Here is a 27,513-nt window from a genome sequence, read left to right on the forward strand (position 1 = left end):
TGATACAGATACTAGTCTGTCATCGTGAAATCCATTTACCAACTGTCGTCACTACACTGGTCATACATAAAAAAAAAAAAAAAATTGCTGTCATTATGTTCAAGATTGGTTCTTTCGAAACAAAGGAAGTACAATAAACAGTATTGTATAGATAAAAAGATATAACATGATTAAACGTAATAGAATTTCAGAGTTTTGCGCGTCATTAGAACGATAAGACAACCGAATGAAATACGTAGGCCTATAGGCTTTACATATTTAATGTCCTTCTTGGTTCTGTTGAGTTAATGTGATTGAACCAAATAAAAAGCAAACATAACGAAGAAATGTAAAAAGATTATGAATCGAAGAAGATATTGAACATAGATATGACATTTTACGTGCTCGACGATTTTTTTTTTCCAGTCAACACTTAGGCCTACACAGCTAACAATACATGCGGCCGTATTATCTAAATGTATCATTGATTTGTTTTCTAATCTTCAAAGAATATCCTCCTGAATTGAAATGACCAAAAAGTAGCCTTCACCGTAAAATTATTGTAAAATATTGTGATACTAATTCAGCAAAGATTACCTACTTTGAATTCAATTTGCCTAAATAATTATAGGGTGTTTACTATAGGTATCACTGTTTCTTGAACACTGTCGTTTTCCATTCATTATATTATGCTTTCTTGTTTCATAGACTAATGCCAATGTCAATTTGAGCATGGAGTAAGGGCGTTTGTTAGATAATCTCATGATAGCTTCAGTATATAGTAAGCTGTGCAGTCTTCAGAGCAAGATCTGACATTTTGACCAGACTTAATGATCAAAGACGAAGTATGGCTTCAAACTATTTATGTCATACCTGTGTTTAAATAGGACAAAGTACAGAGTGTAAATCATATAATAATCCTTCCCATTTGCACTATAAGCCGGTTTCCAACAAGATAAAACAAAAAAATAATGAACGAACACTGTAAACCTAACAGTGGCGTATCTATATAGGGAAAACGGCGCCCGGGGCAAGCGCGAAAATTGCGCCCCTAATTTCTGAAAAAGTGTTCAACCCCAACCCCATCCTGGTAGGGACTTTTAAAACAGAGTCCACATAATACGCTTTTTCAAGCACTTAAAAGTGGTCATTTGAGGGTGATTTGAATGTTATCAATTTAGATAAATTTTGGCGAGCGAGCGTAGCGAGCGAGCAGAAAATTTGTGTATATTTCCGCGTCGTCATCACGCTTTGTTCGTATCTTTTTTCTTCTTTTTTTTTTGATCCAAAATTTTTGTATTTCAGCTTACTAAATATGGAATTCTTGTCATTTTTTGCTTATTAAATCTTACAATTATAATCAAGATATAGTGACGGCCTTATAGATAACAATTTATACCAACAAACTGAGGCCTTGAAAAAAAATACTCCAAATTAGTACGCGCGAGTGAGCCGTAATTTGTATATTTCCGCGCCGTCATCACGTTTTATTCTTATCTCTTTTTTTTTTTTGTGATAAATTTTGGCGAGCGAGGCGAGTGAGCGCAGCGAGAGAACCGAAAACTTTTGTATTTCAGCTTACAAGACATGGAATTCTTGTCATTTTTTGCTTATTAAATCTTACAATTCTGATCAAGATATAGTGACGGCCTTATAGATAAGGAGATAGGAGATACCAACAAACTGAGGGCTTGAAAAAAGACTCCAAATTAGTACGCACGAGTGAGCCGAAATTTGTATATTTCCGCGCCATCATCACGTTTTGTTCTTACCTTTTATTTTGGTGATAAATTTTGGCGAGCGAGCGCAGCGAGCGAGCAGAAAATTTCTGTATTTCAACTTACAAAACATGGAATTGTTGTCATTTTTTACTTAATCTAATTCTAATCAAGATATAGTGACGGCCTTATAGATAAGGACTCATACCAACAAACTGTGGACTTGAAAAAAAAATACTCTGAGTTAGTACGCGCGAGTGAGCCGAAATTTGTATATTTCCGCGTCATCATTACGTTTTGTTCTTATCTTGTTTGATTTGGTTTTTTGCGCCCCCTTCCGTATGTTCGACACCTTTGGCGCCCTCGTTTTATCCAATGGGCGATTGCTTCAGAACGAAAGAAATAAAAATGCAGCCGCTGCTCCGTGTAACATTTTGCCTTCTGCATAACGATGGCATGTGTGAACACAATTTACATTGTCATTTTGTCCGCGTCATCATCACGTTTTGTTCTTATCTTCTTTTTTATTTATAACTTTTGGCGAGCGAGCGCAGCGAGCGAGCCGAAATTTCAGCTAACAAAACATGGAATTTTTGTGTGAACACAATAAACATTGTCATTTTTTTGTTCTTATCTTGTTTGATTTGGTTTTCTCTCTTCCCTCTCCCATTCTCCCTCCTCTCCCTCCCCCCCCCTCCCCCCCTCCCCCCCCTCCCCCCCTCCCCCCCCCCTCCCCCCCCCGGTCCGGGCGAGGTTTTTTCTTTCTTTCTTTCTTCTTCTTTTTTTTTTCTCTTTTTTTTTTCTTCTTCTTTTTTTTTCCGTTTTTTTTTTTCGTTTTCGGCGCCCCCAAGGAGTGGCGCCTGGGGCACGTGCCCCCCTTGCCCCCCCCCCCCTAGATACGCCACTGAAACCTAATCTACTTGTCACAATGGCTACTAGCACATCATTCTTTGCTTAATCAGCGGTAGTATAGCCCTATAAAATTGCTGTTAAAACTCGACAGGCCGTGTCTGTTTATCTATCCAGATCTTTCTCACACACAAAGAATTTTTTTTCATTTTGATCACAAATGATAACTAAAACACAATGATTTATGCGTGTACAGTAGGTCTGTGGTAATACAGGAACCAATAAAGCAAATCAAATAAGATAACGCAAATCAAAATGTTTTATTCATAATATTCTACCCGCGCATTGATATGACTCGTTACCAACAATTTGAAATGTATTGTTTTAGGTGTTTGCAAACGCAGCCAAATGATCTATTCTGCTAACAACAACAACAACAACAACAACAACAACAACAACAACAACAACAACAACAACAACAACAACAACAACAACGACAACAACGACAACAACGACAACAACAACAACAACAACAACAACGGCAAAAAAAGTAACAACATACTGACATGATTGACTTGACTGCTTAGTTCTCACTTAGACAGCTCATAGGGATATTACTACTAATTGCTATAGCGCCATCTTTTGTTCGTTGACAGCTAAGGGGGTGACAACAGTCCTCAATCTGATCCATCAGGATAATCGCAAATTTATCATCTGCGATTGTCTAGATCATTCGTGTAGTCAGTTGGTCTTATGTGGTCCTGAAGTCTGAAGGAGCATCGTAAAACCTTCATCTCTATCAAAATTCAGGCGCACCCACTCCGAATAAAAAGGGAAAAAGAGAAATTAAGAAGTATATCTCTAGACTTATGACGTACCTCGTTTGCCCTCTTACGTCATAAGACAGACTTCAGCATTTCTTCAAGCCTGTGATGAATGCTTATTTTGAATAACACGTTGCCTAACATTTTATTGCATTATAGCTGGGGGTATAGCTGTCATACCGATATGTTTTTATATTAATGCAAGCGCAGTTCAACTTTATTTCTACATACATGTTTGGTTTTGAGTTAAAACGACTCGTTACTTAATTGATTACTTATGTCATTTTCTGCTACATTGAATTAACTGTGATTTATGACAATATTTTGTAATGCAACCTCCAAGCATTACATGCTGAAAGTGCAGACTGAAATAAAGTCCTTCCGCAATTAAGAAACACACACACACACACACACAACACACACACACACACAACACACACACACACAAAACACACACACACAACACACACACACACACACACAACACACACACACAACACACACACACACACAAAACACACACACACAACACACACACACACACAACACACACACATACACACACACACACACACACACACACCATAATTTCAAGAGTTTGAGCGGGAAAATGATTCACCTTCATTTTTGTTAATATGACATAGTACAATAACTGTATTTGAAATTAAAGCTGCTAAAAACAAATAAACAAGAATGAAAAATATTGGATTTTTCATATAATAACTTCAATAATATTCCTTAATTGCTTATGAATAACGAGTATGGTATTACTGGAAAGGCTGTACATGGTGTTTGGCTCTATATATGATGTGACTTCGGTCAATGACGCGAATCTATCTTACGAAATGTTTTTGCATAAATTTCTTTATTATTATAATAATCGTATTCCCTTAGTTAATAAGAACAATCGCGCAAAAATAAAACAACCATGGATTACCAAAGGGCTAATGCGTTCTATACTCACCCGTAATCGCTTATATAAAATGTCCTTACGTAAACCAACACCACAGAACAAAGCAAAATACAGAACATATCGAAATACGTTAACCACATTAATCCGGGCATCTCGAAAGCGATATTATTCAGACATACTAGAATCAAATAAGGACAGTAAAACCAAACTGTGGCGAACTATCAATGACCTTATTAAGAATAAAAAGAAAGAACTTCCGACCGTTATTTCCGAAAATGACCAAGATATTAACGACCCTGAAATCATTGCAAATTGTTTTAATAAGTTCTTTACCAACATAGGCCCCAATCTCGCCTCAACAATACTTCCGAACGCTGGAAATTTTACAGATTACCTTCCTGAAAGTAATAATAATTCTTTATTTTTTACTCCCACGAATGAAAATGAGATATTGAATATTGTTCGATCTTTTAAGTCGAGTAGATCTTGTGGCCACGATGGATTAAGTATGCACTTACTAAAACAAATAATACATTTTTTAGTAACCCCCATAGTACATATCTGTAACTTATCATTATCTACTGGGATCTTCCCAAATTCTTTAAAGATTGCGAAAGTAATCCCTATTCACAAAAAAGATGATGCGTCCCAAATAAAGAATTATCGTCCAATTTCATTATTGCCCGTCATTTCCAAAATCCTTGAAAAGATTGCACATGAACGTTTGTATAAGTTTCTGGTTGATAACCACATTTTAAATCCTAACCAATTTGGTTTTCGAAAAGGTTTTTCTACAGATTTTGCAATCATTCAAACTTGTGACAAAATTATCGATTCTATTGCGAACAAACAGCACGTGATAGGAGTTTTTATGGACCTGAGCAAGGCCTTTGATACAATAGACCATGGAATTTTATTAAAAAAGCTACATAATTATGGCATAAGAGGAATAGTTCTTTCCTGGTTCCGAGATTATTTATCCCAACGTCAGCAATACGTAGCATTTCATTCAAGTACCTCGTTTAAGTCATATATTACTTGCGGTGTACCACAGGGATCCATTTTAGGACCTCTACTTTTTCTTATATATATTAACGATATTATAAATTCCTCAACCCTTCTCACCTATGTATTATTCGCGGACGATACCAGTGTCTTCTACTCTCACAACTGTTTAAACACACTAGTGGATATACTTAATTCTGAGCTTGCAAAAATTTCTACATGGTTTAAATGCAATAAATTATCATTAAATATAGATAAAACGTGTTTCATAAACTTCAATACCTCACATTTGCAACCGATAATGCCTAATAACATTATTATTGATGATATGCCCATTATTGGAAAAAAATCAACCAAGTTCTTAGGGGTAACCCTTGACTCCAACTTAAATTGGAATAACCATATTGATAATATAACCACATTAATATCTAAAGTCATTGGAATACTTCGGAGATTAAAATATTTGGTAACGGAAAAAGTACTCATTATGTTATACAATGCATTAATCTTACCGTATATTAATTATTGTAATGTTGTCTGGGGAAACTGTAATAAAACCAAAGTAAATGTCATTTTTCTTTTACAGAAAAAGGCAATAAGAATATGTACTAACTCACATTATTTAGAACATACTGATCCATTATTCCTTAGACTAAAAGTTCTTAAAGTTGATGATATACACAAATTTCAAACAGCAATATTTATGTTCAAATACACGCAAAATCTACTCCCACTCTTCCACAACGCATTTTCCCTTAACAGGGATGTCCATGCTTACCCCACGCGCCATCGTAATGATTTCCATTTGAATAACCCTAAACTCCTATTAGCTCAAAAATCAATTCGGCATAACGGGCCTGATATTTGGAATTCACTCCCTCTCCACATAAAACAGTGCACATCTCTTTATTCCTTTAAGGCAAATACAAAGAAATATTTCTTGGCACAATATCATACTGTACAGTAATCATTAAACATGTACCTCTTATACTCAACAACAAGGCAATATTTTGGTCCACCCCCTTTTCCTTTTCTTTTACTTTGCTGCTTGACCCGTCGCCCATATTATAACATATTCAATCATTTTCTTAGAAGTGCTGACCATCAACACTTTCGCGCTTCATCACCTGCACACGCACTCACAGGCACCTCTCCTGTTTACCAAGTAATTGTATAAAACTGGATTTACACGCATTTTAACATGGCCCATCCGTATTAGTGTTCAAGTACTACAATAAAAAATGGTAATTTAACTCTGGCTGTCCGTCTGTTCAAGCACGGCTTATAACGGCGGCCCCTCTGCATCATATGTATATATTATATATTGTACTGTGAATCAAGTCATTATTGGCCATATAAACATTTTGTATGTTATTTAACGTTTCATTTGTCTTTATATACAAAATATGACTTATTATGTAATATGTCAATAATTTTCAGAATTGAATTTGTGTAATTGAACCTGCCTTTGTTATTTTTGTATTCTGAAAGAAAATATGAAATGCAGAAAATAAAATCTTTTCAATCAATATAATTATCATGATGGAACTTATTGCAAAGAGAATGTTTAAAAATAAAAGAGCGTGGCCAATTTTGCAATTAAACTCTTCAGATGACGACTAAATAAAACCTTTCAACTGTTGACTTCCTTAATTGTTGTTGATGATCATGTTTTGCTATGTGGTGCTACTGATCTTTTGGTATGTTTGTCCTTATCGATGGCGTATGTGGCCCCCCCCCCCCCCCCTTCCCCAAGAAAGACGGGTTTAATACAGGAGCAGCGGTTGTTTCTTGTCGTGTGTGCGTGTATCTAGCTGTGTGTGTATGTTTGGGATGAGGTTATTGCTGTAGCCAGGTTTTGTCCCGCATTTCCCCTATATAATACCAACCCCGGTAAAGATCCCTTTTCTTCCTAACAGCATCTGCTGCGGACCTCCTCGACTCCCGCGGGGGCATTTCATGAAGCATTTTGGTCGGATGTTTTTCTGACGAACTGTTACAAGCAATTGAAGTCCTTGCACCTGATTGCCTGAGAGCAAATTGTGTTGTCCGACAACTTTGTCAGACAAACAGCTTCATGAAAAACTGCTCCACCCGTATTCCTAATCTCGTCTATAGTAGCCTCTCTGTATATCTTGTTATCATGTCCGATGTTGCTGTCGGTTACAGCTCGTGATTCCGAAGGTTCGTTATTCCGAAGGCTCTTCAGTCCGAAGATTCGTTATTCCGAAGGTTCGTTTTTCCGAATTTCATTTTCGGATGAACAAATCTTCGGAATAGCGAACCTTCGGAATAACGCCACAAATGTTCGGATTAACGAACCTTTTTTCATTTTCGGATTAACGAACCTCTGGGTATAGGGAATTTGTGTGTTTCGGATTAACGAACCTTCGGAATAACGAACCTTCGGAATATCGAATCTTCGGAATAACGAACAGCACCCGTTGCTGTCAGTGTTGCTAGTCCTTTCAGTAAGAGGTGATGCCACGAGAAAACGTTACTTTGTCTAAAAAAACAAAACAAAAAACAAACAAAAACAAAATGAAAACTGAGTTAAAAACTTATACGAGCAAAACAGTGAAAGTTTGATCAAATCAGATTGAAATTAGGGAAGTTATGAAATTGTGAGGTTGCGCTAATTTTCAGTATACATACGTATACATAAAGTCATGGAATTTCCACATTCTTGATGAAACGCAAAGTGACGGAATTTGCCCCACGATCGAAAATGGATCTGATTGATCACTATGATAATTAAAGTGATCAATCAGATCCATTAAATTTTCTTAAAATATTATTTTAAAGGTAGTAAGCCAGGAATATATGTTTTGCATTTAACTACCAGAAAATTAAGATTTTAACATTTTTGCCATTTTTTTTGTACAGTGTTATTGTGAGGTGATGATCTTTGAAAGATATAGAAAATTTAGACCATTTTGTTGTTACAAATAATCAAAATCGACCAATCCCCATATAGACCTACATGTCTAAGTACCGGGGATTTGTAGGGCCTAGACCTAACGGTACATAGACCTAAAAAAGTCGCATCTGGATAACCAATAGATATATCCTATATCACATGAATTTAATGGCTCGTTTATAAACATGGTGCCAAGGGAACAGTGAAAGCCCTTTAATAATCTTATATTGAGTCAAGTACATAGACTATATGAAGAAGAAAAAAAAAAAGCTTCCGCATAATCTATCCTATCTCGTGCCTTCCGGGAGTTTTTCATTTTTCTTTACACCACTGAATGCACCAATTGACCTCAATAAAAAGTGTAACTTCTGACGAACAGATGGAGATTCCATCATCAAATTTGGACTAAAATGTAAATATGAAAATGATAGAATCTTAAGTCTTCGCGTGTTTTTTAGTGTCAGTTTCGGTTTCAGTTTGATTGTATTTTTACATAAAAATTCCACGGAAATCATACATGAAAATGACAACACGTGCATCTGACAACAACAACAACAACAACAGCAGCAGCAGCAGCAGAAGCAGCAGCAGCATAACAACAACAACAACAACACACACTCACACACAAAATATTACATTCATGGTATTACAATCGCAACTGTAGAAAGATCTTGAAGTATTTTGAAATGTGAAATTCAAAAAAAGATGGACGATACATTTTGTTTCTATAAGTAAAGATGGGGAAGATGCAGGAGTCTGCCAACTGTTTGATAGTTTTGTCAAAAGTATAGGCCTAAAATGAATTTGAAGATGGCCATGAAAGCATCACGTCACAATACAATTCGCAGGTTGTACACAACACCATAATATAGACCCGTTTAGCATGACCTTTTTTTTTTTTTTTTGCTCTTGCAACAATAGGCATAATTGCTCCATCATATTTTGTTCAAGGACTTTTAAGGTTGCGATACGGTTTTAGGTTTTGTTTAGCTATAGTGTTATGTCCCGGGTATAGAGTTCAGAAAGGATAGTTTAGCCAAGGAAGTATGAGAGAAACTCTCATACCTCCTTGGTTTAGCTTAGCGTGCAGATATTTTATGGGAGTATAGGCCCTACTATTGTCTCAAGAGTAAATGTCCTTTACTGGAATTAGTTAATTCTTGCTGGGTTAAAAGAGATTAGAATGAACTGATGCAGATTAGAAGCAGCAGCCCTACATCTTATCAGTTCTTAATTTTCACTCTTTTTTTGCATTATAGTTCACTAGAAGTCTCGTGATTACAGGTCGGGATGATAAAATCATCATCTTTGTCACATCAGTTGTTGCGTGTTGGGTGTGGTATCACTTTCATTTTCATGAACGCATCGGAAACTTGAAAATTCCACTGAGTAGCAGGCCTATTTAATTCTTTACTCCCCGATTTCCCCCCCCCCACCCCAGGTGCGACTTCTATGATGTTCTGTTCATCTGATGGTTACAGTTTTACTGGCTATTTACTCAATGTCATTTTGACCGATGAACAGGCCGTTTCTCACACCATCGTTCTGTAAAAGTAAAAAGTAAAAGTTAAAGTAAAGTACATGTATACGTAGAATGGTATACGTCTCGGCGCCTCCTCAACGCGCTCACAGTACCGAGTCGTTGAAGTTTCAAAAAGCAGCGATCTGTACAGTGGTTACCAAGAACAACCTCCCCGGCTCCTCAGCAATTTCATGACCACCGTTTCAGTAGGAGCATGGCAAAGGTTAGGGGGTGTGTCCTCGCCTGCGTCGTGCTGATATAAAAGCCGAAAGCTGGAAAACCAGCACAGAAGGTTCTCTCTCCACCTTTCCGAGAAAAAAACAAAAAAAAAAAAAACAACAAAAAAACAACAAAAAAAAACAAAACAAACAAACAAACAAACAAAAAAACTCTTAACTATCTGTCTTCTCTTAGCCTAAATTTTCTTCCTTTCTCTCTCTATCTAGCAAATCTAAAAAACGGAATATAAATATTTCCGTATAGTTTGAGCATGAACGAAGCTTGAAGGCGGATGTATGGCGATTGTTTATTGTGGCACAGTGCAAAGTTTTAGAGCACGATACCCATGACATGACGTCATTATATCCTCTTCCATAACTTCCACCTCCCTGCACAACCGTCCTGTTTCGTGATAGCATGCATGTTCGCTATCATCGGTTGCACAGATCTATGTGTGTGAGGAGCTTGCTAGGGTTAGCGTTTTGGTGCATTACGTCAAAGGTACGTAGCTACGTACATGCACGTACGGTACGCATGCTGGACTGGTCCATGGGTATCAATAGCTCGCCCACACAGCTTTTTGGATTGTGACAGTGTTATGAGCTGCCCGATGATACCACTGGGTCGAACGAGCAAAAGATGGCGACTGACCTTGCAAAGTGGATTTTGCTTGTGCACGTTCTTCTAATAACGTGTACCTTCGTGCATCCTATTCGGGTCGGATCCAGAGCAAAAACCTTACACTTCCCACACCAGTCAGACGATGATGGAATAAGGAGAATAAGGCGAAGCGTCCCGGCCGAAGATGACGCCACCGCTGACAGTCCTCGATCTCGTGTTGCACGGCAGGCCACGGGCTCTGGTGGCGCCGGGGGTTTGGGCGATGACAATAGCAATATTCGTGTCACAAAGGTTAGTCAACAAGTCGCTGTAGCTAGAATCACTCAATCAGGAAGCAATTCGTAATAGAATGTATGTGATGGCTGAGCACCAAAATGTTGCTCAGCTTTAACCCCCTGAAGGTGCTTTGGCAATTGCGAATCGTCATTGTAAGAAGTGCATCGTAACAATCTAATCCCATAGATCTAGAATCTAACAATTACAACATAGATTCTAGTCAATGCATTTTGAAATTTGAGTTTATGAGAACCTCTGGCAGCATTTACATTTTTTATACAATAGGTAGGTTACTACAGCTTTAACATTACTATAGGCCTACAGTACAGGGGATTCTGTGCTGTGTGAAGCCAGATGCAGCCTCGTGGATAGTATCCGGATCCCTGACCCTGGCCCAGCAAGATACAGACTGATCTTTTTAAATTGCCTTCCTAGCTAAAGAGTGGTTTTCTAGTCTAGAGTAGATGTTCTGCCTCTAGCCTGCTCATGAACATCCATAAATTAAAAAAAATGGCATAATGCCGATTAGGACCAGCTCTGAAAGTGATATTTGCCAATTAGACACCTGCTATCTGCTATAAGATGTCTTGTTGTAGTCCATTTTTGTACTGTCGTAAGCACTCTCACTCAGTCTCAGCCTATGAAAAGAGTGTATTTTAAACATTGTCATTGATTGTATTGTATTTGCCAATTTTTATATTTATAGACCATACACTGTATGTATTCTGTAGATTACGATGGTTTCTACATTGTGAATATTAAAGATGTAGAATCGAGTGGTGCTGCTCTTGGAATTGCATTTTGTACACTGGGTCTAGTAGTAATGTCTTTATGATTTTGATTTTTTTTTTGTCTTGTATAGTATGTACAGTTGGTAAAGACTGTATTGTGCCTGTGAAGTGCTTGTTTATTATGTAATGTATCTTCATTTTGAAATTTTTTTATAAAATCACTTGTCATGTTTTTACCACAAATAATTTTGTGAAGTCATGAAATCAATAAGAAATGATGACATGAATAGTGGCCAATTTGTCCAACCTATCTGATATAAAATGCATATAGTGTATTATCACATTGTGCTCTCTGTGTGTGTTTGTTTTTTTGCATCGCAGGCCGATATCAACGACCCCCACCCTGAGCTAATTGTGCACTGGGCAGGGGAGAACAGCGATGTCATCCTGTGCCTAACACGCAGCATCACGCAAACCGCAGCTTCGACGAGTAATGTGTACATTTCCAGGGATTATGGTGCTTCTTTCGATGAAGTCACCACCCAGATGGCGAATTCCTACTCAGGAGTGGCGCCGATTTATGACCGCTTCTACAGCAGCAAGGCTGATATCGAAAGAGTAAGTCTGTGTTCTTTAAAGTTTAATATGTGCTGTAGAGCATGATATTTTCGCGGCATTAAATTTTTGCGAATTAGAACCGATGGCCTTTTTCGTGGCATGAAATTTCTGCGAGTTCCCTCTTAAACATTCATTGCGTACAGTGTAGACAAGAACTTTCATGTGCATTTTAATTTCGCGAATCTTGGCTCTCATGAAATTCACAAAATTAAAATGCACGCGAACATTCAACATATTTTCCCATAATGGCCACTAAAAGAAAAGCACTCAAACAGCAATGTGTACTAACACATCAGAGAAGTTTCACAAAAATTAGACAATCCATTCAGAAGTAATACATATTTTAAGATTTGGTGCAGCCATTGCTGGATGAGAAGCCTACAAGATTTTGTGAGGTCAATATGGGAAAATGATGTAAAGAAAATATTTATAAAGAACATTCAGTATGTTTTCACATTTTTTTTTTCGCATTTAAGAAAAGAGCACTTCACTGTACCTCTTTCAGACTGCACTATGGTTGAGGGAATGTACACTTTTCATTTAAAAATAAGATATTTTATGTTCTTTACATGTATGTTGCTTCCATATAAAAATGACATCATGAATTGTACGTTTAATCTTCTCTGCACCAAAACTTTAAAAATTTGTAACTTTTGATTGGATCGTTCAATTTTCCTAAAATTTTGCTGATGTGCTCTACTGTACTTGATTGCTGTTTTCACTCAATCCAAATGTGTATTCGGTTTGAGCAAAATACCAAGGATTGATAGTTTAATAAGTTGGTACATGTACATGTATATAAGTATAACGTCCATCTGAAGGACTATTACCTGTAAATAATAACAACCAAGTTCCTCGCCATATCAGTGCATGGCCTTGGACTTGAAGCAGAGACCCAATGATTATAACTGCACTGTTACGGTCATATTTGCACTGAACCACAATGCCCTTTAATATTCTATGCGCGTGTGAGGAAAACATAATATCAGAGTTAACAAGAAATGATAGGAACGAGACATGAAAACTCGTCACATTGAGGACGAGTTAGGTGATACGCTTGTGGTCATCAGATGACAGTCATCTGTGATCGACAAAGAAAAGAATGTGATATAGGCACCTTGAAGTTATATTGAGCGTGCATGCGAAACCGTTTCGTAACCACTCGGCCACGGGTCATCCACGGAAATGGTAAGACAAAAAAAAAACAACAACAATGTATAGATATAACAGGGGGAAAGTCAATGCCCACTCAACTAACGTGGCCGTGTGAACATCTATTGCATTGCTAGACGGAAAAGCGGCCTTGTAACGACTGAGGTCGCTATGCCATTTCTGGCAACTTGGGAAAAATACGTCCCGCAGACATAAAACCTATAATCGGCTGGTTTTGATACCTTGCCTTTAATCACAATTTTCAGTGTAATGACGTCATCAAATTACAAAACAATGACATGGTCTTGAAAGACAATTGTTCAAAGTACAACACCTCAGTCGTCGTCATTACATACTATGATCGGTTTGACAAAGTCAACCTGCAAAATTTGCTGCAGTCGAAGCAATGTGGTCTCCAGCACACAAAAAAGAGGGATATGGCGTGTGTGTGTGTCTCTGTGTGTGTATAGGTGCGTTTATATACGAACGTGATTTCTACATGAACGAATATGTAATACAAAACTGAAGAAAAAAAACAGTAAAGTAGCTAAGTATTTTGTTTCGTGATCTTGTGGGATTCGAACCCGCAACCTCACGTCTCTGAGACGTCGCCTTTAACCACTCGGCCACACGGTCGTCTCGACGGGAAAATATGGGGAACGTTATGGACTTGAAAGACATTTGTTCAATGTATAACACATTCATCGTACGTTGTCAGTTTGCTATTGACATGACGATCTATCACAAGAATATGAGGCAGGCACTAGTACCTGTATGAAATTATTATAGGCATGGTTATCAAATTGCCTTAAAATTTCCTTATAATTGCCTTATTTTTACACACAGTTATGCTATCCCTTTAAACTCGTCACAGTTTAATTAGAATCATTAACATCATACATTAGTACCATATTCAGTTCCATAGCTGATTACGTTTGCTAATCAATTAAGATTAATTGTCTAGAATGTGTCATATGGCCAACCTGTATACACACGTATATACACACACACAATGTTAAATGTATGTATCAAACATCTGTAACACAACTTTGAACTAACTGTAGGAATTACCGCTGCACTTATCATCCATACTTTTTATCACTATCTGAAACTCCACAAAAACCACTAATTGACAAATAATCATCAATACAGAAGACTGAATACCTTTTTTACAATGTATAGCTTGTTACATGTATAAATCAGCACAAAGTAACCACGACTACATTGTGTTACTAAATTGATATGAACAAATTTCATTTTGTTACAATATACTATATCAGTTTGAAAAGCCCAGCCTCCAAAACTATGATTTTGCAGCAATCGAAGTAATGCAGTCTCCCACGCAAAACAAAGGTATACTGTGTGAGTGTGTGCGTACAGGTGTGTTTACATGGAAACGTGATTTCTACATGGACGAAGGTGTAGTACTCCATTGAAGAAAAAAAAAAGTAAAAAAAAAAATATTATTTTCTTTCGTGCTCTTGTGAGGATCGAACCCGTACGTGTGCAACCTCACGTTTCTAAGACGACGCCTCTACCCACTCGGCCATACGTCTCGACGAGAAAATTAGAGGAACGTAAACTTATGTACGTTAAAGATGAATCAGGAATCGTTTGGTCCGCATTCCATTCTCATTTTCAGTTTTAAATTGCAAAATTGTCAACCTCATGAGGAGATTTCAAAGAATAAAATGCATGATTACTGCAGCTTATTGTCACAGCTACAACATACTAAAGTTTCAGAGGAAATGAAGCAAAATCAGCTGAGATAAAGGTGCTTAAACGTTGTCAAGTCAATGCATGGTTTCTAAAAAAATCACCTCCCATAGACATAACACGTAAACTTGTCCGATTTTGCGTCTTTACCTTTAAACACAATTTAAAGCATGATGACGTCATCAAATTTGAAAACTATGACATGGACATGAAAGGCAAATGTTCAAAGTACAACATATCTGAATTTGGGATAATATTGAGCTTAAACAAAAGAGATACGAGCAAATGAATGTCAGAAACAGTACCTTAAAAAAATTAATTCCACTTTTTTGATTTCAGATAATGATATGATGACGTCCTAATGTATTCATGGAGATATTGATACTTGAAACGTTATTTCCAATTCATATGTTTTTGTAATATGCAATAAAAACATAGGGTAACCAGACGTTTTAAAGAGCTATGGCGAAATAAACAAAGACATGTTTTTCGCTATATTTGCACATAGACGCGCACACGAAATTTCAACTTTGACGCCAACGCATTCCTTTGTTATAGGTCAAAATTGATCGGATATCAAGGGATATTGTTGCTTAATGTATCAGGAATCCAAATCTGTCAAAAAATGTGCATTTTGATTTTGCTTACGCGCACTACGCGCGAAAATGTGCGGACAGACGCGAACGCGCGAAACGCTTAAAATTGTCTGAAACTTCGAGATTTCCCATTGGTAAGTTGTTTTGAGCCTTTTAAAAGTTTGACGCGCGCGTACGCGCGCGTAATAATGTCCTAGGTAATTAGCATTAAAATGTAAGATAGAGCGTGACCTGAACTTAATGTCCACCGAAAATGATACAGAAATGACCTTTAGTTATGAAGTTATGATCGATCATGTAACATGGTCCGAAAATCACAAAATGGCGCCTAGATGACGTCATAGATATGTTACTGTCATGAAAACCTTATTGTGGCTAGATTTTGTCATGAGACATGTTCCCTGAAAATGTCATGTTATTTCGTAATGTCATTCTTGAGATATTGATGACACAAAATTGTCCAGAAAGAAAGAAGAATAAAAAGAAATAAAGAGAGATTTTGACAATCACAATAGGTGATACGCTGATAGCGTATCACCTAATAAACAGTAATGATGATGACTTTGGTGTTTGTATCGTACTACATGTATGTGGTGTATCATAAGTGAGCACTACACTTGTATGTTTCCACCATGTCAATACTTTGTGACACCTTTTCCGATGACTCACTTTATGTACAGCTGTACAGTATCATCCCAGTATAGCTTCCTGTGTAAGCTGCTTAAAGGCCCAGGGATTGCAAGGAATAATTTCCCTGGTGTTGCATCACAATGTGCTATGCATTCTTATACCACTGCACACCAAATCAACTTTTGTGTAGCAGTTTTCTTCCTTAGAAGTGTACAGGATACCATTTAAGATTGTTTATCAGATGAATCAAATTTGAGTTGGAAAATCATTCCCTGGATTGTTACCTTCAGTATGTGTACTACAATCATTGCAATCTATATTTTTTCATTTTCTTTTCAAACAATTGTAAGGTCATTACTTTAATGTGTGCTTTTTCATCTACCATTTAATGTACATAATGTAGATTCCTTGCTTCCCATTTCAACAATAAGCAGTAAGTTCAATAGAATGATAACTACAATGTACAAGTATAAGTTTATCACCAGTATTGTTCAGGATGAAACTTTTGGCCATGGTGTACCCTTCTCTTATGAATTAAGTGTATGGAGTATAACACAGAGTTACACTTTAGGCCTGCAACTGTGTGATGATATTAGAAGGTGTGTAGCTGTGAAGAAAGGGGAAGAGATACACGTGTACATACAATGTAGTGGACAACAGTTTGCTGTCATAATATTAAAATGTTAAACACACCTTTTAAAACAGAGACTGTTTTTGATCACAAAGCTTTCTTTGAGGTTTGCCTAAAATCAACAACCAGGGTGTAACAATGCATGCAAACTAGATTCTATTATTAAAGTATTGATGTGCATTGATTACACTTGTGCATACATGTACAATACATTATATTCCTCGCACAATACAGCCTGTATAATGTACTTATACACATGTACAGCTACATGTTGTGCAAGTTGATAGAAAAGCTTTACTGTATGTCCGCGGAGGAATGATAACGATATCTGCAAACATTTCAAGAGTATTTTTTCTTCTTTTTCATTCATGACCTGTTGAGACTGTATGAGGCACATCATCACCTGTTTTCCCATAGTGCTTTGCACAGACTACACTGTATAATTACATTGTACAGGCTACAATACCAGTGTGTGCAGTTCGAGTGCCTCATCATTTATTGAACTCATGCATACAGTTATTTGTCTTTCATGCAAGAGTGAGCTCTTTGCTATACACCTGTAGAGTCTGCAATGTCTCGCTTGTATAACATGATGAACAGTGCTCTCAATAGAAGTGCAAAATAATGTCTCTATAGATACAGTTCTACATTGTGAATATTAAAGTGATGCATGTCATGATTTTTTTTTTTTTTTTTTTTTTACATACATAAATCCATTCAAAAGGAGAACCCCCTGCAAGTTCATTTGAATTTGTGTATCAGCTTCATTCTAGACAACAAAGAGACCTTTCAGAAGCAGTTTTGAATCTGAAAAAAAAAGGGAACACTCGTGTACAAACTGACCCCGTGCAATCTAGGGACATGACCTCCTAAAACAGTACACGGCCCTTGCTCAGTCTAAAATGTATTTCAGTCATTAAAAATCATTATGAAACATAAAAGAGTTTACAATCTAAGAATTATTCTATAAGTTTATTTGCTGAAAATGAGTTTTGAAATGGCCGAGACATCCAAACACAAAGTAAAACAAAGTGTATCGCAATTAAATGTGGGTCCCACCTTTTATTAGGATTGCTCTGTTTCGGATATCTCAGCCATTTCAAAACCAGTTTTATTCAAATGTTGAATCCCTCTTGGAATTACATGTTCTTTACACATTTCATACAGAGGTTTCTCAGTATCTGACAAAAAAACCTTACAATGGTCTCAACCAAAACTATGCAATCCCTTTAATGTGCTGTGATTTGTCAATAGGTGGCTTTGATTCCCAGAAAATAACCAATTGTCAGAAACATTTGTAATGCGAGAGCTGCCTATTCTCCCTCATACAAAGTATGTATTGCTTCTAAAGACTTCCTGATCTCTCTTTCTTCATGTCTGGATTTGAGAATGTATGAAATGTTCCTGATTTGGGAATTGATCAGTATTTTCTTCACACTGGCTCTATCCTTCTGTACTTACAGTATTAAAAGTAATGTTGAGTGTGTACTGTACATGACTTGAATGAACTGGTTTAGCACTACAACTATATAAATAAATGATCTACATACAATTTACAGTATATGTGAATGTTACCCACATGGCAACCTGGTTACTTCCAAGTTCTCTGACCTGCAGTATACATGTGTATTAAAGATCAGTCAAAATAAAATATGTACACTCTGTACAATGTAGATCAGTTAAAGATCTGATGATCAGAACCATGTACACTGTATAACATGCATACTATAACTATATTGTACAGTAGTACAATGTACAAATACCTTTACAATGTACAATGTAAGTTGCAGTTGATTAACAAATGCAACTGTCATTGCAAGAATTTCATGAATTTGAAAAATTTAAACATGTTCTGTAGTGGTATAGTTTTTTTTTTTTGTACCATGTACCTTTAGGAATAGAGATACTGTAGTTGTTTCATTTTTTGTACCAAGTACATCTACGCTCCAAGTCTTGATACATTACATGTACGTGTATGTAAAGTGCTTAAAAATAGGATGCATTTGTCATCTGTCAATCAAAGCTTTATTTGACTCCTGTCGCTGTTAAATGTCAAAATCACTTTGCTGCGCAACCCCTAAACGTTTGGTCTCTAATAGGAGCTACTTTGTCTGCTGCATTTCTTTTACCGTTTTATTATTTTTCTATTTTACGGTTATAGTCCTTGTATTTTTTGTGTTTTGTTCTGTGTATATTTCCATGTTTATGTTCTGTATACATCGATTATGTCCATGTTTGTTCATTTTTATTAGATGTGAAATAAATCAAATCAAATTGAAAATAAGAAAGAAATTAAAAGAAATTACAAAGAGAATCAACATGCCAAACTGATTTTTTTCCCCCCCCTCTCTCTTTCTTTTTTCCTTCCAGTACATCTTCACCGATGTCATCAAATCTCTTGTCACAACAACAGAGGATTTTGGGCAGACGTTCCACACCTACTCCACACCATTCAAGCCCACCAATATCTACACCCATGCTGCAAATCCCGACATCGTCCTCGGCCTGGATGAAAATGATGAACGGAAACGGGTATGAGCCGAGGATTGATTATCTTTAAAAATAAAAATGATGAAGCAAATCCTAATCATGTGATTAGTTAAGAGCATACACTTGGCCTGACATTTGTTTTGCCTACCAAACAAATAATTTTGCTTTGTAATTTCCTTAATGACCAGTCACTGCTACAGTATACAATGTACTTTCACATTGTGATGCATGGCATGTGAATGGGCGAGATTTCATCATCGTGTTTTAATACTTTAAAAGAAAATGTCTGTTGCAGAATTTTCCTTTTTAAAAAGCTACAAGAATCTGCTTTTGAAATCATTTTTAAAATTCATATCCTTTATGCTGTTAAAGCCTTCGATGCCATTTTTGGATTATTACTATCATTATCATTATTATTACTATCATTGTTTTTATTATTATTATTATCATTCATCAGTTTATATTGATATTACCATCAATAGTACCATCAATACTTTAATCATTATAATCGTTATTATCATCATAGTTATTGTTGATTTATTTATTCTTTGAGGGGTTTGCATCTCAGTAGTGAATACTTTATACATTGATGAATGGATATCAGTCAAGAAAATTAGATGCTAAGAGAACATCATTTTGTGCTTATGAGCTGTTAAAACTCATACGTCTACAGTAAAAATTGATATGTGTTTTCCAGTGCTTCGGTAGAACAAAACAGCGTCATAAAGTTCGCTTTTTAAAAACAACAGAACAAAACCAGTCATTTTGAGTGCAGTATAAACTGAACAAGCCCTCTACAGTTGCAGATCTGAAAATAGCTCTTCACTGAGACATAAGGAGGTCTTGCTCGTTTCGCTTTCATTTCAAGCCATTTGATAACCAAGACCGTCGTAGCACCATAATCATGTTACAGAATCAGCCAGTTTTAAATTGTAGTCATTGTTGCCTCTTATTTCTTGCTTTTGTTTAAAGCTGGCTTTCAAGTACAATTTGTAAATCAATGTATTGTATGTATGAAGGGTACTTGACAAGTCATTGGGCAAGCTGAAACTTTTCTAGCCAAAACAAAGCTACTGTACACTGTAGTATTTGAAAATTAAAACCATAGATTCTTGGTCCATTGACATATAAAACTTGACATACATTGTAGAGTAATAATGTGCACATGCCAACGCACGCTCAGTATTTGATGTCTGTAGCTGTCAATTCAATACTTACAGTGTACACGTGTATGTTCAGACGGTGATCCTAACCCTCAAGAATAGCTAATTTCGAGGTTAAGGGTCACCGTTTGAACGTAACTAATGTGTCATAAATGCATTAAATGCAATTAGCTAGCAGAATTCAAAGACTGCAGTAGGTACATGTATAAAGTGCCCTTAAGATGTGAATTCCAAATGTTCTGGCCGAAATATGGTAGTGGTATTCAGCATGTTGTGGGGTGTGATAGTACATTGTACAAAGAAGGAGCTCATGTTATTGGCTGATGAGACAGAAATGATACATGTACAGAATCTGGGAATCAGTCATTCTTCCAAGGTGTCTGTAATTTTCCCTACTCCTGTTCTGAGTCTTTAAATAAAGATGCCATCCACATTGGACATCATAACATAATATTGCTATTCAAAGCAGATTTTGCATGAAAAATCTGTTTATCACCTCACCAAATGGTATTAAAATTAGGGCTAATCTCACAGTAATGCAGCAGACTTTTGAGTATTGTGGGAACATAACTTATTGGTTCTGCTCAACAGTTGATAGAGCCTAGCCTTCATATCGATTTTGGTGTTCTGATTTCAAACCTTTAAAAGGAAAATCCATGTCCTTAGATTGGGCAGTTGAAACTTGCTGCTTCCCGTGTGTCAAACAAAATAAAATGTTGATTAAATATTGATCAAACAATTATTGATATTTCAAACAACATTGCTGTGCCATTCTTTTCTTCACAGTTGTATGTGTCCATGAACTTTGGAGCTACATGGAGACTTGTTGAGGAGGATGTCAAGAGCTTCAATTGGTGAGCAAAATGTGAACAAAATCATATCAGGGAGGTTTAGGAGATGGAGTCCCAGCAGTCTTATTCCCTTTGATCCCATGCTCGATGCTGCCACTCAGAAATATTTGAAGTGTTTGCCAAACTGGATCCGCCTCACAATTATATGTGAAGACAATGGATTCATGTCTTACTGCTCAAGTACCAGCCTCTCTCCAAAGAAGATAAATGTCTTTTATGATGGTTATACAGTATGTAACTTTCTTCCATCCCTACATCGATATAAAATATGAGCAGTAGATTATCGTAAAGACATGGGGATGCGAGAATAGAAAATTGCGGAAACATTCCTGAAGTAGAAATTAATTAATAATACTTGACTGTGGCATGTCTGGACACTAATCTGACATATCAGTTTATATAAAGATCATACCGTCATATCAGTTTCATTTGTTAGAATCAATTGGAAAGAAGTGATCATATTGCCTGTTGCAGGATGGCACAATTTCAAATACATTGTACTTTCCCAACATACAGCTCAGATTCACACATTTGCACATGATATCTTGACGGGATTGACTTTTGTATTTTAATATGCTTTATCTTGAGGTAAAGTTTTATTTGATGTACAATCAAGCAAAATATACGTGATGTTACTTTAGCATTGAAATTTACTCTTCAGAATTGCTCAGAAAGATGGCAGCATCGAACCCCGATCATCAAAGGCACAAATACACAGCCTGTGGAATTCTTTTGTGCATCCTCAGAAAACTGACATTTGAATAAATATAGCCAGTTGGAACTCTGTCTCTGAACCTCCTTTAGTCATATCATAACCTGGTTCTTGTGAAGATTAAGGCAGTCTTGTTACCATGGCAGCTCCCAAAGCAAGAGCCAATCAGCTTCCAGGATTTGGCTGGTTGCCAGGATTTGTAGTTGTTTCAATTGGAGATGTTTATATTTTAACTGTCACAATTGATACGATCTCTATGCAGCACGGCCCAAGTGTTGCTTCGTGTGAAAGAAGACTGCAACTTCTGTTTAAAACTGTCATGTCATACTTGTCAAACATGTTACAATACACTTTACTTTTTTCTCGAGTGGCCAGTTTGGGCCATTAGAATCTTTAGACCTGAAGTTTTGGGCGCCCCCAAAAAGAAATGTATTGGCCAAGATTAAAAGGAAGAATAACAATCCATTTTGATCTGTAGTTGCCAGATCAGGCCAACCAATGATAATCTGGTTGGAAATTTGGTGACCCGACATACATGTAATTTTTTAGTGGCGGCGTACATCAAGAAGGCAGGGCTGAATTTGAGAGCAAACTTGACAAACGATCGAACATTTTCTTGGCTCGGGGAAAAATCAAGATCATTTTTTTTTTCTTGCAATAAAAAGGTCTTGAAATGGGAACCTTGTGCATCAATGTCACTTTTTCACCCACAGCATACAGTAATTCTTTCTCAATGCAAGATATAGGAGTATAGGAGCCTGCATCAAAAAGACGGCTGCAGGTGTTTTGAGATTTTGTGAAAAAGAAACACAGTCTCCATCACAATGCACAGTACATATGAAATTTGTGTGATCAGTACTATAATCATAATTGCTATCCCACATTTTTAGTATCTTCTGCTGTTGACTCTTCTGATGAGATGCGTCTTCAAATTTTTGTTGGGTTTTCAGTCTTTTTTGTCGTCACAGCTGAGTGGCAGAGGTACATTGTACTGTAGTGGCCAGCTTGCATAAAGAGTACTCAATGCCAGTGTGGGTGGCATTACCATGAGAAGCTCATTGGGGAGATACGTCCATTTTTTGACCAAACGTGTATGTTGTAGGATACGGAGAGTACACGCTATGACTGTGTGCAGTCGTTCAGGCCTTAGTCCCACCAGTGCATATCTTTGTTGACCATTTACTGTTATGTGTATCAGTAGGACACACTACAAATGTATGGTATCAAATGATATAGCTAATTAAAAGTATGTCAAAGACTTCCTCAAAGCTTTCACTTCCTTTTTCTGTGCGATCCAAAAACCCTATGTATCAACTTTAAAGGGTGTGTACAGTTCTGGTCGAGGTGAGAATTTAGCTTTTAATGTTTTGCGAGATACGTCAGAAACCACTCTATGAGATGTCAAAGAGCATGCAACTCTAAAGGGTATCAAAAGTTTATTTGATGAAAATCAGTTTTGAAATGGCTGAGATATCCAAAAACAAGGTAAAACAAAGAGATCCTACATGTACATGTAATAAAGTTGTGGCCTGTCGCCTTTTATTATTATCACTTTTTTGGATATCTCAGCCATTTCAAAACCAATTTTCATCAAATAAACGTTGAATCCTTCTAAAAATTACATGCTCTTTCAAATTTCATCAGAGGTTTCTCATTATTTCACTTAGAAATGTTCAAAACATGAATCCCTTACCTCAACCAGTACTGTACAGTCCCTTTAATCAGCGGTTATAAAAATGAGGTCAGACCGTTGAGTAAGTTTCCCTCCCCCTAGTTCAGTTCAGTCTGTGGCCTATTGCCATCAGCTGTTGGTGTGGTACAGGTGTGTATCTAGGAAGGAAGTCAAGTACAAAGTCCGTAGCATAGTGTAATTTAACCAAAAATTGTGCATGATACATACAACTTTAGTGAATTTAGTGAAGAGCCAAGATTCGAAATACATTTGTAGTCCTAAAACGTGAGTTAGCGATAGAAACAACCAATCAGTATTTCAATGTTAAGGTATTTTTTATACAAAATGTGAACAATAGCTATAATAAAATTGTTTTCAAGAACAAGTTATGGTTTGGTGAGAAAAATAATGATATTTCCTTATATTTTAGGCTTTATTGCAAAATTTTATATGGTAAGATGTTTTGTGATACAACTGACCTTCACACTGTGGATATGCGTCAAATACAGTGTATGATATTAAACTCAAACATCTCGAAATCACTGCTCCCAATGGTAACAATACAGGTACAGTGTACCTTTAAGGTGAAAAAAAAAATGAGGTGGGGAGGGGGGGGGGGGTAGGGATTGAAAGTGAAAGTCGAGAGCATTGCTTTTAAAGGTATAGTCTAGCAGCCAGAAAGGGTCCCCGTGCACCCCCCCTAAAACAAAATTCTACGATATGTTCGAAGATCGTCAGAACCTGTATGTTCCGAATCCGGTTGTCGCCAGTGGAAAAAAAGGTTGAGCGCGCGTCTAATTTGCATATTTCTAAGATGGGCGCTGCCCGTTGCTAGGAGACGGATTATTTTTGAATAACTTTAGTTAGGAATAACAAATTACCATAAAAATGGTATCATTTTGAAGAGAATTAAATTTCCTACAAGCTGATACCCCATTTGATGGGATAAATAGATGTTGTCATGAAATATTAAGGAAGGAATTATGTTTTTTAGCATTTTTGTAAAAAGATCCGGAATTTGGTTATAATGTTCTTTTCCATACATTTAATATGCATTTACAAATAACATTTGAATTTTCCTATAATTATCCCCCAAACATAGCTAATTATCATGTGAAAACGGCTTTCCAATACATCAATTCCTTTAAAAGTTACACGACATTAAAGGGGATATCCTGGTTCAATAGGTTTTACAGCAATATCTAAGGGTTATAATGTCTCCGCGCGCAATTGCGTAGGTTCTGTATGTGGGGTTTGTTGTAGATCACTGCTATCAATTGATCAAATCTCATAGAAATCGGCGAAGAAAGAAAGAAAAATTACACTTTCTATTCCTTATATGAAATAAAAATGTTTTTTTTTTTTTTCTATTCTGTGTTACCAAACTCAATCCATTCAGCTTCCCATATGAACAGTTTCTTGTCTTTTTGGATTCCCTCCAAGAACGTGAAATTAATCACAACTTATCTGATATTAAAAAGTTACAGAAAAAACATTTACGTGACAGTTTCCTCTTATTGGAAGATTAAAGTGAAAAAAAAAGAAGAATCTTATGCTAAAAATCCTAAGAAATAAAGAACTTGTTAAATGGCCTTTCAGAGTTTAAAATGAAACATGGCTATCTTATTTTTTTCATAACAAAATGAAGGGAAGTATCTGTGTAGTTCATGTCGGCCCATACTGGGTTACATCATAAATTCTTCAGAAATGGTACCCGTGCACCCCCCCCCCAAAAAAAAATCTACGATAGGTCAAAGGTCAAAGATCAAGTGAAATACATGCTCTCCTATTCATCCAATTAAACCTAGGTCAAGGAAGGTGACCATTCAACACATTTGTGACAAACATGCCATTATAATATTTTGCCAATTTTGTGAAAATGTAATCACACATTGTCCACATGTGCTATAGACCTATTAGGAGAATCATGCATTATGGCGGAGGCATACCAGTCGTCATAGCGACATTTCTAGTTTAATATTACAACGAAGATTACGACTATTATTAGCAGTTGGTAATTAAGTGGTGTACGAAGACTAACTCAAACAATACATCATTACATGAGTGGCTATAATGTACAATTGATAAAACCCAATAAATCTGTTTTTTTTTTTCAGGTTATACAGTGCGTATCAAAAAAAAGGTAATCCAACTTTGGCGGGCTACTACTTTACAATTGTCAGCTATGGAGAGCTCAATGTTTTAATTCTAATGATATCACAAACCATCGAAAGCTATGCTGCCGGCTGAAAGCAATAACAAATTTACTTCTTGTATATTATAGAAAGAATGGCCACGCGAAAGTAACAAGATTAATGCTCTGTTACTGGGAATTTGAAAACAATAATGACATTGTTTCCATTCCTGTTGTGTCGTTTGTTGTTGGCGTGTTTCCTTTCAAAGAGTGAAAGTAGTAGTAGGTTAATAGATGTCGGCGTTAAAGCTTGTACAGGGCAAGTCCAAGATAATGTCCCCTCAGATGCTCAAAATTCATCTTGATTTTATCAAAAAGTTATTGATATCATCTTGTAGCCAAAGAGTTAAATCATATGTTTCCAGCAAAGAAAATATTGAATTATGCAAATTTATGCAAGAAATATGGCCTTGATTTGCATAAATCAAAAACAAACCTTACGTATGGGACAAATTATAAATATTCATCTAAAATCAGTTGAATTTGTCCTTGACCTAGTTCCTTTATGGACATGACCCCTGTATGAGTTAGTATAATCTGCAATTGGTAAGACAAGGTCAGCACATTAATTATGCAAATTATGCACTTTCCCAGAACATAGTGTCCCATACGTAAGGATTTGAGTATGTTTTTTTAAGTTTTTTCTGAAGATTTGTAACATTGACCAATCATACTTTAGGAAGTTCTAATTTATTCATTTCAACTCCAGATTAGCAAAACTAAATGAGGAAATTTAATTAGTCCTTCATCTTATAACTAATTAAAGTTTGCTTACGTATGGGACAAATGCCTTACGTATGGGACATTACATGCAAAGTGAATGGGAAAACCGCCTTTTGACATGGATGCTATATGTCCTTACATTTGTTTGGTTAATGGTTATCTTTGCACCTACTCTGAAGAATATGTCTATATATCTGCCTCTCCTACTCAGATGACCTCAGGGAGAGTGTAAGAACAGCATTATTGAGTCATTCTATGATTAAGAAAGGAAAATAAAGAATATTCATTTATACTTGTAATTTCTTATTTTCATTACAGGCTGTGCAGCTGGTCTTGAATTAACATTCCCCGTTAACATTTTGATATTGGACATTTTCTTAATTCAGTTATCATTTTCAACTTTACCTCTCTACAAAATGACTTTGTCCAAGAATGGGATTCTCTGAGTGTCATTTTAGGTGCAGTACACTGTTCAGCATGTACCACAGGTTGTACAGCCTCAAAAGCGAAATCAAAACAATTGTGCTTATGGCGCGCATCAATGACAACATTATAGGTCTTACTGAAAAGAAAAATCACTTAAGGTGTGAGCAGGTAACTTTGTCATTACTTGAGTTGATAGCAAAGGAAAAACCCTATGAGAGTACACTTGTACTTTTTATTTTGATATGATTGTTAATATTTCAACTGTTCACCCTCAGAATATGTCATGACTTATCAAGGTCATGAACATGATTTCTGAAAATCCTGTAAAATGAAGACTATAGTTTACATTTGCTATAAACCAC

At 36.4% G+C, this 27,513-nt stretch overlaps 1 protein-coding gene across 1 annotated transcript in view; it reads left to right on the forward strand.

Annotated features, from left to right (window-relative positions):
• The first annotated feature begins 10,573 nt into the window (after positions 1 to 10,573).
• LOC140229670 (sortilin-related receptor-like) overlaps positions 10,574 to 27,513 on the forward strand; it is a 118,986-nt gene continuing 102,046 nt past the window's right edge. Inside the window, exons 1-4 of the mRNA XM_072309913.1 lie at positions 10,574 to 10,861; positions 11,959 to 12,195; positions 19,291 to 19,452; positions 21,360 to 21,427. Coding sequence (XP_072166014.1) covers positions 10,589 to 10,861; positions 11,959 to 12,195; positions 19,291 to 19,452; positions 21,360 to 21,427 — 740 coding nt within the window. The 5' untranslated portion in view covers positions 10,574 to 10,588. The remainder of the gene's footprint in view (positions 10,862 to 11,958; positions 12,196 to 19,290; positions 19,453 to 21,359; positions 21,428 to 27,513) is intronic.

This window comes from Diadema setosum, chromosome 6 (genome assembly GCF_964275005.1).
Source record: "Diadema setosum chromosome 6, eeDiaSeto1, whole genome shotgun sequence".
In the NCBI taxonomy this organism is placed as follows: Eukaryota; Metazoa; Echinodermata; class Echinoidea; order Diadematoida; family Diadematidae; genus Diadema; species Diadema setosum.